The sequence below is a fragment of the Symsagittifera roscoffensis genome, chromosome 1 (genome assembly GCF_963678635.1).
Source record: "Symsagittifera roscoffensis chromosome 1, txSymRosc1.1, whole genome shotgun sequence".
NCBI lineage: Eukaryota > Metazoa > Xenacoelomorpha > Acoela > Convolutidae > Symsagittifera > Symsagittifera roscoffensis.
In genome coordinates this window covers 40016649-40029952 of record NC_087062.1, presented here as the reverse complement: position 1 = coordinate 40029952, position 13304 = coordinate 40016649, and the positions used below count along the sequence as shown (strand labels likewise).

General features: G+C 36.9%; 2 protein-coding genes across 5 annotated transcripts in view; both read right to left on the bottom strand.

Annotated features, from left to right (window-relative positions):
• Positions 1–13304, bottom strand: part of LOC134844256 (DNA polymerase delta catalytic subunit-like) — a 471945-nt gene that overhangs the window by 372270 nt on the left and 86371 nt on the right. For 2 of the 4 annotated variants that reach the window (XM_063860850.1, XM_063860859.1), the window contains exons 8-15: positions 12408–12591; positions 11344–11687; positions 10688–10939; positions 10413–10543; positions 8094–8458; positions 3235–3279; positions 2238–2558; positions 1799–1933 (exon numbers count right to left, since the gene is read on the bottom strand). The exons of 1 other annotated variant lie outside the window; for it this stretch is intronic. In XM_063860850.1, coding sequence (XP_063716920.1) covers positions 1799–1933; positions 2238–2558; positions 3235–3279; positions 8094–8458; positions 10413–10543; positions 10688–10939; positions 11344–11687; positions 12408–12591 — 1777 coding nt within the window. The remainder of the gene's footprint in view (positions 1–1798; positions 1934–2237; positions 2559–3234; positions 3280–8093; positions 8459–10412; positions 10544–10687; positions 10940–11343; positions 11688–12407; positions 12592–13304) is intronic. One more of the 4 variants, XM_063860867.1, reaches the window with a different exon arrangement.
• The window catches only part of LOC134844317 (large ribosomal subunit protein eL32-like), a 386626-nt gene that overhangs the window by 286955 nt on the left and 86367 nt on the right, over positions 1–13304 (bottom strand). The window lies entirely within an intron of this gene.

Sequence of the window (13304 nt, the reverse complement as noted above, 5' to 3'; positions counted from 1 at the left end):
TTCCCGCGTCAAAAACAGACTCCGCCGAGTCTATGGGTCAAAGGTCAGTCTGGTGCCATGTTACCTAGTCGAGTTTATCTGGCGTGAGCGAAACGGACTGTACAGTATTTAAGCGCTCTTAAAAATATCTACAGCTCTGAAATTATGTGAAAATATGCATATATTTTTTCTGTTCTTAGTTTTCGTTTAACTAGCGTTTGACGCACCTTCGGTGCTTCGAAATTTTTCGACAACTCATGAAAAACCGCACATATAAGAAAAAACATCTGCAAACTTTCAGTGTACTCTGACTGCACCCAATTACAGGGTTGGTAATTTCGAACTTTTAAATTTTTTTAAATCCCATTTTAAAAGCTTCATCTCGAAAACCTAATGGGCCTCTGGAGAATATTGGAGGCCAGATTTTCAACCACTGAGAGTCCCTGAGAGCACCCTACTATAGGGTTAGGAATCCAAAATTTTGTGAATTTTTTTAAACCTAAGTTTCCCGAAAAAAAAAATGGGAAAAAAAACGTCTTATCTCGGAAACTGAAAGTATTTGAGCATCCATATTAAGAGGCAAGATTTAAGACACCTGGGTAAACGCTGACAATAAGGTTGTATCTTCATCAAGTTAGTAGTTTCAAATTTTTTGAATTTCTTTGTAGATAAGTTTTTTGAGAAATTTTTAAAAAATCAAAAAACGTCACATCTCAGAAACTAAAAGCATTTGAGCAGTCGCGTTTAGCAGTCGCATGTGGCAAGATTTGCAACGAATTAAACAGTCATACTTGGAGGCAAGATTCGCAATCTTTGAGAGTACTCTGACAGGACCTAACTACAGGTTTGGGAGTTTCAGATTTTTAAAAACTAATAATAATTTTTCTGAAAAATTTTGGAAAAAATCACAAAAAAACGTCTCGAAAACTACAAACAATTGAGCAGTCATATTTGGAGGCAAGATTCGCAATCTTTGAGATTACTTTGACAGGACACAACTACAGGGTTGGGAATGTCAGATTTTGCGGAAAAAAATAATGAACGTTTTCTGAAAATTTTTTGAAAAAATCACAGAAAACATCATATCTCGAAAACTACAAAGAATTAAGCAGTCATACTTGGAGGCAAGATTCGCAATCTTTGAGAGTACTCTGACAGAACCCAACTACAGGGTTGGGAATTTCAGATTTTGCGGAAAAAAATTAATAAGTTTTCTGAAATTTTTTGAAAAAAAATCACAAAAAACATCATATCTCGAAAACTACAAGGATTTGAGCAGTCATATTTGGAGGCAAGGTTCTCGATCCTTGATAGTACTCTGACAGCACCCAACTACATGGTTGGGAACTTCAATTTTGCAAATTATTTTGTTATTTGAAATTTCTAAACATTTTTGAAAAAGTCTCAAAAATCGTCTTACCTGGTTAACTTAAATGATTCGGGCATGTAAAATTGGAGGCCAAATTTGCAACCCCTAATTCGATATTGGGTTGCTTAATTCAAACTCGGTAAGATAACCACTAAAATCAAATTGGAAAATCGAAAAAAAATTCTTAACCATTGCAATATACGATATCGCTTAAACATGCAAAAATAATGTTGAAAAACTTAAACATGGCGAGATAGTGAAGCCCGCATTTAAAGATATAATAGATAGATTTTCGGAATCTGTACTAAAAAAACATTCAGAAAATGTATTGGTTGTTGTCGAAGGCCGGGATCCGGTAAGTCGAATTTCGCAAGAATATCGCAAGAAAGTTTGTACGAATTAGCAGAATGACCACTTATGGCCGAAAAGAATAAAAAAAGAATAGCTCACTGTGGGTGTGTCGTCTTCGTTGAGACCAATCGCAGTGGGTAGTACTAGTATCAGGGCGAGGGAAAAACAGCCGACCTCAATGAAATTAGTTCCCGACAAGAAGTAGCTCATTTTGTAGACCTTGATTTGGAATAACTGGAACAGCACAACTCACTCAAGTAAATATTCGAAGTAAAAAAATTGAGGCTATTATTTAACAGTTTTGAGAACTCATCTAAATTAATTCAAAATACACTCCTACGTATTTTTTATAATCGCACCGAATTCTAGGAGTTTCACCGATTTGACGCCAATTGGCTTTTTTGACACCCATTATTAGCCAAAACTTCTCGTTAAAAGGCATGCTTGGCTTCATTGACATCGGGAAATGTTAAATCGTAGGTTATAATTTCAGTACTCTTAACTTATGAATGAGTCTTTTAAAGTGAATTTAACTAACCTCTTTGAACAAGTTGAATACCGCAAAGCCTATTATTATCCACTGCCCTATATTGTGAAATAGCCTGAACGAATTGTAGTTCACGCCAGAACCATCGAAATTTTTAACGTATTCGTCCAAAGTATCATACAGATCAGTCGCATTTCCCTTCCAGAAGTGTTTCGGCTTCGTGACCACTATGTAGCCTGTTAGAACGCTAAGATAGATCAGAAACTGTGTCAAATTAGCATAATAGACCAAGCTACCGAAGGTGCTCCATTTGTGTCTCAGCAACATCAGTACAAGAGGATGTTGAAGTAAATGTTCTGCCTCGTTCGACACCTGCATATCAAATAACAAAAATGATATTCTTGAATTTTCTTAATTAAAATCTAATTAAACGTCAGCTTCGAAATTTAAAAACTTCATTGATGAGTATGCAGTAGGAAAAAGTATCAAGCAAGTAATTTGTGAGGCAACAAAACTCAAGCGTTGTAGTCGTAATTAAGTATTTCACACATCATTGCAAATTCATGGTGATTTCATTGACTTTTTCCTGTTCCCTCTAGCAAAAATAAATTTTCACGATTGCGCGAGGTCGAAATGTTCTTTTCATCCGATAGCAAGTAGTCATATATCTGGCTCACATTTATTCATTGGCTCAACTTTCATCAAATAAAAAAATTGGAGAAGGCCACTTGAGGTGAGGGAGAAAAACCATAAAACTTAAACTCATGCTGTGCGTAAAAGCACCTGACTTAACAGTGCGCATGTGAAAACTTTTAATACGTCTAATACATCCTCTGGGCCATTTTTGATTCTTGAAATGCTTCTCAAATACACATTTGTATGAAAAGCTCATGATAAAATGATATGCTATCATTTAATTTCAGTTCTGATTCAACAAAGATTTTTTTCAATTTCTTCTCTTTCAATTCATTTGACATGACTACAAAATACAAGTTGATAAGATTCTTCGACATAATTCAACATTGGGAGCTTAGTCAGTACCAATTACCTTGTACTTTTGTTCACTTTCATTGTACCACATTTCGTGGGCTACCTGGAATTCACAAACTTTTATAAGAAACAAACTGATTTTTGAGAGCAAATGAGCTCAGAACATTCGAAACAATTTACATTGTCGTGACACCTTTCAATTTCAACAAACTTTCATGACACAGAGGCGAAGCGGAAATGCGCATTACTTGCGATACAATGCAAGCGCAGCATTGCTGGCTAGTGAATAGAAATTAAGACGGAAATATCGAAAATCGTAAAAACACCAGTAGTCAATAAGCTTTCAGTATTAACCGAGCGGCCATTGAGCCGACAAATAGGTAGACGTCAATTCAGCCGAAAACAATGCCTGAAGGAACTGATGTCAGGACAAAATTTGAGCAAGTTTCAAAACAATGAACCTTTCAAAACAAACTACCTGAATTTTAAAAGATATATACTTTTTGACTTTGAAGCGACACAGAATAAGGTGAATACGCACATAGAAAAAAGCCTAATAAAGCTCTTAACCAACAAAGAAAAACAAAATATAACATACAACGCAGGGCTATTAAATTACAAATAACAGGAGTATATCAAAAACCATTGAATCTACGAAGAAAACTCCCCGTGGCAAGTAAGCTGACAAGACATAATCAGATTAAGGGAAGACTGACAATTCAATTTTTCCTGGAATTTTTTTTCCAATTTTATACATATTGAAAAAACAAGGTCATGCCGTGACTCAACCCCAAACCTTAGGGTTCAAAGGCGACAATTATCAACTTGAAGCTCTTTGAATTTAAAGAAACTCTAATGATTGACATTTTTTGATAATACAAACCCAATTTGAGAAAACTGGATCAATAGACTACGTTTTACTGCTGCATATTTTGCGATATCAAGTCCGTTTCTTGACACTAATTTACTTCACGTTTTTTCGCGACATTTGGACGTGCAGAAAAGGATTCCTTTTTAGCACCAGCAAATGAACTGAACTTGGAAAAAATCAGAGGCCAAGCCGCAAAAATATCAAATTTGAACGTTAAAGTGTGAATGTAGGAAATGAACTTGAAAGCGACCTTAAAAACTGAATCGGCAAAACAAAAAAAATTCCAGAAATAAAAACAAACTAGAAAAACCAATAACTAAAAAAACTAAAATTCAAACAAAAAATATACCACTTTGGAGCTCTTTATTTTTCAAGAATCAATTATGCTCAACAAATTTTCACTTCGCACCATTTCCAATTTTTTTGAGTAAAGAGTCTAATTTTCTTTGCTTTGAGCAATAGAATTTGGAATCATTTAGCAAATAAATTTGAATTGAACTTACAAAGAAAAAAGTCAAAGCGCAAAAGATCACACTTGGTGTGATCAAATTAAAAAAATTTCCAGAAGAAAAAACTACGAGAACACATGGAGAACTACATACATTTCTTCACTTCATTGATTGACACTTGAAATTTTTTTTGCTATGTGACATCGAGCCTCTGACCTCGCTCGTGAAAATGAAATCCAAAAAATTTGACGAAGTTAATTCAAAAGCGCAATCTGCTAAGTTTGAACAAAGTTTGCAGACAATTGTGGATTGTTAGGTGACCTTGAATCATACCATCTTTCTGAAAACTTATTTTGGCACACCAAAGTTTTCTGAAACAACTCATATCCTGTTTCGTGAAGCTCTTTCAATTTCGAGAAAATTTTATGACAGAGGCAAAGCGGAAATGCGCATCACTTGCGATACAATGCCAGCGCAGCATTGCTAGCTAGTTAATAGAATTTAAGACGGAAATAGCGAAGAACTGAAAAACACCAGTAAAATACAAGTTTTTAGTATAAGCCGAGGCACAAACATTACACAGGGGCGAAGCTGTGCTTAGCAAACATCAGCGAGAGCACAACAAAAAGCAGCTTTTTAAGAAAAAAATAAAAAAATAGAAATAAAACTCGAATTAGTCAAACTTTGCAATGTATCGGATTCGAACATGAGACCTCGAGGTTTGGAGTTTCTGTCCCTCTCCTCACTGCCACGAACGCTTAACAATCGGCAAACACAAGTCACAAAAAAGCAGCTACAAATGCTGATAAATTGTCAGTTCCATTCAGCAAAAGTGACACAAGACTCAATTTTGCAAGTAATAGTTTGGAAAATGACAATCTGAAGGCATCCACCAGATTATCTGAAAGCATAAAGCCAGATTATGCATAAATTAGGCATTTCAAAAAGACTGCGAGATATATTGAGTTAGAAAAAATCTGAAACAAATTTTTATGATTGTTATGTTGTTTGAAACAAATATCTTTTTTTTTCGGTTCAACTGATGAATTGAAAAAGCATCAACTGTGGTAACTTATTACTATTCCAACTTCAAAGCACATGCTACACAGAGGCGAAGTTGCACTTCGCATACACAAGCAAAAAACACGACCGATAACGCTAGTGGGAAAAACTGATTGGGTAAGACTTTGAGTCTACAAAATTTCTTAAGTGACGCACGCCAATTATGAGCCTACATAAATGGTAAGTGACGCAAGCCAATTATAACGCATTAGCAGTACCAGTCGATCTGAAAAAGAAAAGAAATTTACCAAATAACATGCCTCAATTTATAGAGCGGACGCATTGAAACTGGTATACGAAAAACTCATTAAAAACATCCGACCCTGCCCAGGTTCGAACCCTCTTATTTTGTTGCGGGTCTCCTTCCCTACCTCTACACTACAGATCCATTATACCTTGAAGCTAAAGTGTTACTAGAGGCCCAGCTAAACCTGCAGGTAACGGTTTGGTTGTTGCTCTATTAAAAAATGAGTGAAAAAACTTGTAATTTTGGTATTTTCCAGAAAACATGTTTCTTGTTCCCAGTTTAAAGATGAGCAGTTTACACACAGGCTTCCTACAACTTTTTTCCTTGATTAAACCTTTGATATCAGATTGAGTTGTATTCGAAAAGTCAAAAGTTTAACGAAACGAACAAGAAATCAAAACATTGACTTTTCTGAAGGCCAAAACTTTTTTGAGTTAGGATAAATGGGCGAGAGCAAAAAAACAGACAGCTTAGCTTAACCCTTTCTTTCTTCATTGTAAATAAAATTTCAGGTTTGAAATGGTAGTTTTCAAGACATTGTAGAAAAACTGCAAAAAAAATTGACTTCTCCGAAGGTCATTAGTTTTGTTTCAAAAAAGAGGACTAACCGCTTATGAAGTGGAGCTTCCCACAACCCGTTCTTCACACTGGAACCAAAATCTCAGATTTGGGAGGGTAGTTTTTGAGAAAATCCAAAAAGTTTCAAATGACAGTCAAAAATTCGACTTTTCCGAGAGCCAGAACTTTTTGTGTAACAAAAGATAAGCTTAATCGCAGATGCCGGGGAGCTTCTCACAGCCTGTTCTAAACAATGAACCCAAAATCGCAGATTTGCTCGGGTACTTCTCGAGAAAATGCATGAAGTTCAAAAAATTGGGTTCAAAAATTCCATCAAACACTTTTTCGAAGGCTGTAGAAAGTCGGGTAAGGTCAAAAGGGAGATGGGGAACAAGCAAGAACACAAGGGAGTGGCCGGAATTCTCATTAAACCCACTCTTTTGAAAATCGGTAGAGTATTTAATGAGAAAAACGAAAATTTTTTCAAAGCGTCTCAAAAAAACAAATAACAAAAACACAAAAAAAACCGATGCCATACATTTCATCAGACCTGTTTTTATCAAATAGGAACTAGAGCCAACCTTAAGCTTGAAATGCCCGGTTGAAAATTTATGACATTTTTGTATTAATGCGGAAGGACAAGAGTAATTTCAAAAACAGACCTATAGCAAAGAAAAGTAAATCCCAATTTAATGACTTCAAAATCTGTTAATTTCATCAATTACTTAAGTTTTCTTAAAAAATGAAGTGACAACAAGAGCTGGTTAGGTTGAATGATGCTTAAGACGTTGCTTATTAGATTTGGGTGGGTAGTTTTTGAGAAGTCAAAAAGTTTGAAAAACGGTCACAAAATCGAAAAATTGACTTTTCAGAGGGTCATAACTTTTTGTGTAAAAAAATCTGAGCGTATCCGCTAAAGCAGGGGAGCTCTCTACAACCCGTCCGTTCGATTGAAACTAAAATATCAAATTTGGGAGGGTAGTTCTCCAGAAAAGTCGTTTCAGAAAATGGTCAAAAAATCGAAAAGTTGACTATTTTGAAGGCCATAACTTTTTGTGTAAAAAAGATTTGAGCGTAGCCGCTTATATTGGGGAGCTTCCCAGAACCTGTTCTAACCATTGAACGCAAAATCGCAGATTTGCGTGGGTAGTTTTTGAGAAAATGTATAAAATCTAAAAATTTGGGTACAAAATTTACCCCAACACACTTTTTCGAAGCCTATAGAAAGTGGGGTAAGGTAAAAAGAGGATAGGGGAGTATGCAGGCACACAGGGGAGTGGCCGGACTTTCCATTCGTACCACTCTTCTGAAAATCGGTAGAGTAGTTTTTGAGAAAAACGAAAACTTTCCAAACGTCACAAAAAAAATAATAAAAAACCCGATCCCATACATTTTCATAATACCTGTTTTTATCAAACAGGAAGTTCCAATATAATAGTCTGCGTTAATATCTTTAGCATTGGCTGTATTTAATAGCTGGTTATTGATCAAAATGAACACTTTCAAAATGAACACAATTGTCGCAACAATATTTGCGACTTAGAATGGAAAAAATAGTGAGTTCATACTATAACACAAGCTATGCTGTGTAATCAAAACGCCGTAAAGGTGCCACTAAAATTGGCACCAATATTTGTGACTTAGATTCGAAATAAAAGAATAGTCGTATTATTTTTTTACACTACGCTCACTAAAGTACGCAAGTGTAATCAGAGATTACAAATTCTCACCATGACAGATAGTGGGTGGTTGTTGATCAATGTCTTTGTGCTATCAACGTATTTATTCGCCTCGGGTAAAACATGCGGATTTCTGCCTGAAATAGGATCTGCATCAACGTACACCTTCGCCTCTCCAGCTAACGACACTCCGTCCTTCAGGGATCCCAAGTCACTTTGGTTTTCGGGTGACTTTGCTGATGCTGTCTCCAGAGTAGATCCATCGATCGACGTTCCAGAGGGTTCCGGAACCCAATTAGTCATAGAATAGTCGTCGTCTATGAACTCGTAAATGAATGTAACGCTGAACTCTTCGTCATTTGGTCCGTGCACCTTGTCTGGTATGATGCAGTTGTTGAAAGCCTTAACAGCCATCTCTGAAAATAAAGACATTAATAGCATACAATATGAACCCATTCCGTTCGATCCAAAATTACGCTCGCTTCAATGACTGCGGTGTTCAATTCATTTTGCATTTTAGCATAGTTTTCGTTTAATAATTAATGGAACTATGTCGCGCAATAAAACTTAAATATACACCCATCTACCAACTTAAGTTTAAATATAGTATTTATTTTCGGTGATGTGAATGACTAATTCGATACCGCAGACAACCATAGTACGGCGCAAAGCTATGCAAAAGCGGAAAATCTCATGCATAATTCCTCTCTAAACAAGGTAAGGATCTCGAGAAATCGAAAAGCTTCCGCCTCATTGCACTATTGGCCTCAATCGCCAAACTTAAGGAAAAGACTTTCTTACCTGAGCTAAACCTACACAAACAACAAGCAGACCACCAAGACGGTTTTAGGAAAGCCCGGTTCACCGTGACTGCCATTAACTGTATCTATCACATCATAACCAAAGGACTGAATCATGAGAAACCATGACAAGGAACTCTCATGGTTGCACTTGATCTAACAGCTGCATTTGACACAGTAAATCACAGCGGCCTTCTAAATGACATATACAACTCAGAATTAACAACCAACACCAAGCGATGGCGATTAACCTATCTCCAAGGACGCTTCACATACGTTGAATTTAAGAGACGCAAAATCTGACATGAAAAGGATTAAGCAAGGTGTACTGTAAGATGGTGTTACCTCGCCCACACTCTTTGACCTAAATGAGCTCCATGCCAAAGACAGGAGAAAATGTTAAGCTAGTCACTTGTGCTGATGACATAACAATACTAGCTTGAGATCCACATCCAATTGAGCTTTACAACTTTTACTTCACAACAAATGGCTAAAGAACAGGCACTTAAACCTTCCTCTTGAAGACAAATCCATGGCAATTCCTTTTACATCTTGGTCTGCCAAAGTAACTACGAAACCAAAGTCGATATTGGATGATACCAATTAAAAACATCCAAAATCCCAAAAAACCTGAGTGTTACCTATGATAACATAATCATATTTGAAACTTATGCACTCAATTTTTGCGAAGAAATAAAGTCCTCAAACAATTTGCAAAAACCAAATGGTGATGTCAAAAAGAAACACTAGCCATCACTTATAAAGCAATCAGTTAGCGTAATGATTACACTTCAAAACGATGCCCTTAGAAAACAAATGACTATAGATCAATTACACGATGAAACCGAAATTCTCCCTGTTCAGGAGCATAATGAAATGCTTGCCAAACAGTTCTCCTTCGGAAAACATATCTGCCAAACATATCTTCCGGAACTCGCAGATCATAGCATTTTAGACTCAAACAGCAGACGCATACTGAAAGCAACATTTAAAACAAAATACGAGCAAAAAATTGCCGTACTCCTGCCAACTGATTCAGTTTTTACAATTATTCAATACAAAATCGACCTCAAAGATCTGCATACTAAACAATGAGACTTTAATGAGAGTAACCACAGTAAACTTTTGGTTATGACCAATCCAGGAGTGAACTTCGAAGAAGAACAGAAACTCTCACGTGAGGCTAGGCGTACACTTGCACATCTCCGCTCTGGATACTGACCCATCCTGAATAGCTAACGTAACACGATTGACCCAAAAGTGGCTAATATATGGACTGTTTGCTATCTAGGCCCGCATGACCCACTCTCGTGACACGCTCTACCTATCCCGTTGGGGGCCAATATCACTGAACTAGTGACGAGACGAAACCACTATTAGCCAAAACAAACGGAGCCAATGTCGTCAAGAGTAAACGAGGCTACTGCAACAGCAACAACGAATCAGATAGAATGACTCAGTATAGTGCTTCGTTGACAAAATGAAAACAAAAATCTTGTCCGCTACTTCATTGACCAGCTTTGAATCTGGCAACACTTCTCAAACTTCTAGAAACTGTAGATTGACTGACCTGGCATTCGACGGATGAGTTTTCGCATGGGCGTGTTGATCTGAACCGTGTCCTTGTCATTGAAAGCGGTTCTGTTCTGCATGGCAAACTGCCACCACTCTTCATTGTCCAGAATGGTTTCAACGCACTGCCTGCAGAGAACACTCTTGATTAAACTCTTAGATAACGAAGTGCCACTACTTTTTTTGATTTTTTTCTTGAAAAAGTACGTTTTCTCGAAACCATCAAATTTCCATCTTAACTAATGCAAAAATCCAAACGCACGACTCTCTTACTTCGACTGAGACTCGATCGCAATGTCCAGTGGGTTCTTTCCGTTCGAGGTACACCTTATCTCCAATGACGCATCATAATCCAGCAGCAACTTCACCATTTTAGGGTGGTTGTTCTGACAGGCCAGATAGAGAGGTGTGATACTGGACTTGTCAGTAGCATCTACCGGAGCATCATTTTCCAGAAGAATTCTCGCACACCTTGTGAAGCCCTTGGCTGCGGCACAGTCCAACGGAGTCCATTGGGAGATGTTCCTGAAGATTACAAAAGACCTTCACAACCTGCCAAAAAGGGTAATTTTTGGATGCGAGTTTTAAAATATAAATAGCATTCTCAAGTTTCTGTTTCTCATACAAAAACACGAAGTTGGATGTAGAAAGAGAAGCTGAACGGAGAATATAGAATATAAAATAAGAAGAGCATTAGCCTAAAACAATGCTTAAATTGAACAGAACACGAGACAGGCAAAAGAACTGAGCAATAAAAAGATTAAAATCCAAACCTGCACTAATATGATATGTCATCTACGTTCTGGAAAAAAGACTCATTTAAACTCTTCAAGGATTCTTTAGGCTATTACAAAAAAAAACATAGACACTAAATCGTCAAAAAAAATAACATTAAAATTTCAGTAGTCCTAGGAAAAAATGTTCCCTACCTGGACTCTACATCAGCCTGATAGTGAATCAACAATCCCACTACTTTCTCGTGACCCTCCGTGGCCGCCAGATGCAGCGCCGTATTGGAGTCCTCGTCTTCACACCCCACTAAGTCATCATCCAAATTACAAATTAACCTCACTGTCTTTGTCCTTCCGTACACAGCTGCTAAATGAAGAACTGTCTCTTCGTCCTCGTTTTTCAAAGCTAGGTCGCCGCCATGGTCGTAGAACAGTTGGAGCATGTCTGCCAATCCGTTTCGTGCTGCGATGTGAAGAGCAGTATTACCTACGTTGTCTCGCTCTGACAACATCCCTTTCACATTATTTTTCTGCAGAAGTTTCTAAAACAGACAAACCGAAAGCTTGAAACATAGCCAACTAACAGTTGGAAAAGAGTAATGAGCGCAAGGAAAAAGAAAAAAAAACCTACTTTTGAATTTCGAAGAAAAAAACAGATGACCTTAAAGCTCTTTGAATTTGTAGAACAATTTATGATGGACACTTTTATGATAAAAATAACCCAATTTGAGAAAACTGGATCAATAGGTAAAACTTTTATTTCGCTGGGAAATCTGATGATTAGTTTCCATTTTCAAATTTGCTGTTCGATAGTGGAGTTTGCCTTCCTTTTAAAAATAAAAATGCACTGAACTTAAAAAGAAATCACAAGTCCAACCGCGAAAAATCAAAATTGAGCGTGAATAAATTTTCAGACTTTTCCTGAAAAAAGCAAGACAAAAAAGCAGCAAGACCTATATAAGAGTCCTCACTACGTTCCTTACTCTTAAACACAAGGTCACTTTTCCACCAATGAATAACATAACTTTGTTAGAAAAGGGGGTAACGCAAAAGTATCCAGTCCCCGAGCTTTCCACATAAATTTCGTTTCACATTCAATTTTTTGTTAAACTGATTTTTTAGCAAAAATATAGTGGTGGAAGACTCCGGGAAAAAGCATAATTGTACATTTCATGATAAAAGATTCGGGTCTTAAGAATACAATATTCACTTTGACAAGAAGCAAAATAAACAGTCCTTAATAACACTCGAAATATATTTACTGTGGCCAGAGGTATACTCTCTGTCTCGGCCACCCAATGCAATATGTGTTTTCCATTTTCATCCTCCAGTGTGATGTCAGCCTTGGCATTCATTAACACCTCTGTCACAGCTTCATGTCCCTTGCTCACTGCGATCAGAAGAGCCGTGAATCTCTCATCGTCTATGGCATCTATGTCAGAGCCACTGAAAACAAAAAACAAATCACTTCACATCACTTGCGATACCACATAAAACAGCATTGCAATATATCCGATAGAAAAGGAAGGCCACTTAGTACAAAAAAAGGAAAAATATTCAAAAAAAAAACTAAAAAATTTAGAATGGTGTCTGTAAGGATGTTCTATTTGCGAAAACACGACGACGTTTAATAGAAAATCAGAAACAATTATCGAGCGGCTACTAAGACAAAAAACTGTAAATTCCAAAGCCGGAAACAAATTTGTTGCATGAAACTTAGAACAATAAATTCTATTCTAAGAATTTTTTTTAAGCATTTTGTGCGATCCGTACGGGAGCATAAAAATTGGGTTTCTCTTGAAACGACCCAAAACTAGAACACTAAGCCGATACACTATGAGCCGAAACAATTTGGGCCGAATAAATGTTTCAGCGAAACAAATTGCAGGAGTAAATCAAAATACTAAAAGCAACTACAATGAAAATTGTCAACAGCTAGAAAATTCTAAAATGTGGCAACTAAACCGACAAGTATAAGCTGAGAATAATAGACCTCCAAGCTAAGTGGGCGGTGACGCTAAATATTCGAATTCCTTATGAAGCAAGGTAGCACCACGAATAAGTCCAGATGAGCCATGTGAACAAAGTTGTTTGCTTGGAAAAAAAGTCTAGTACGCGGTTGCAATACCCTTGCTAATCACAAGGGTAATTAAGCTTTA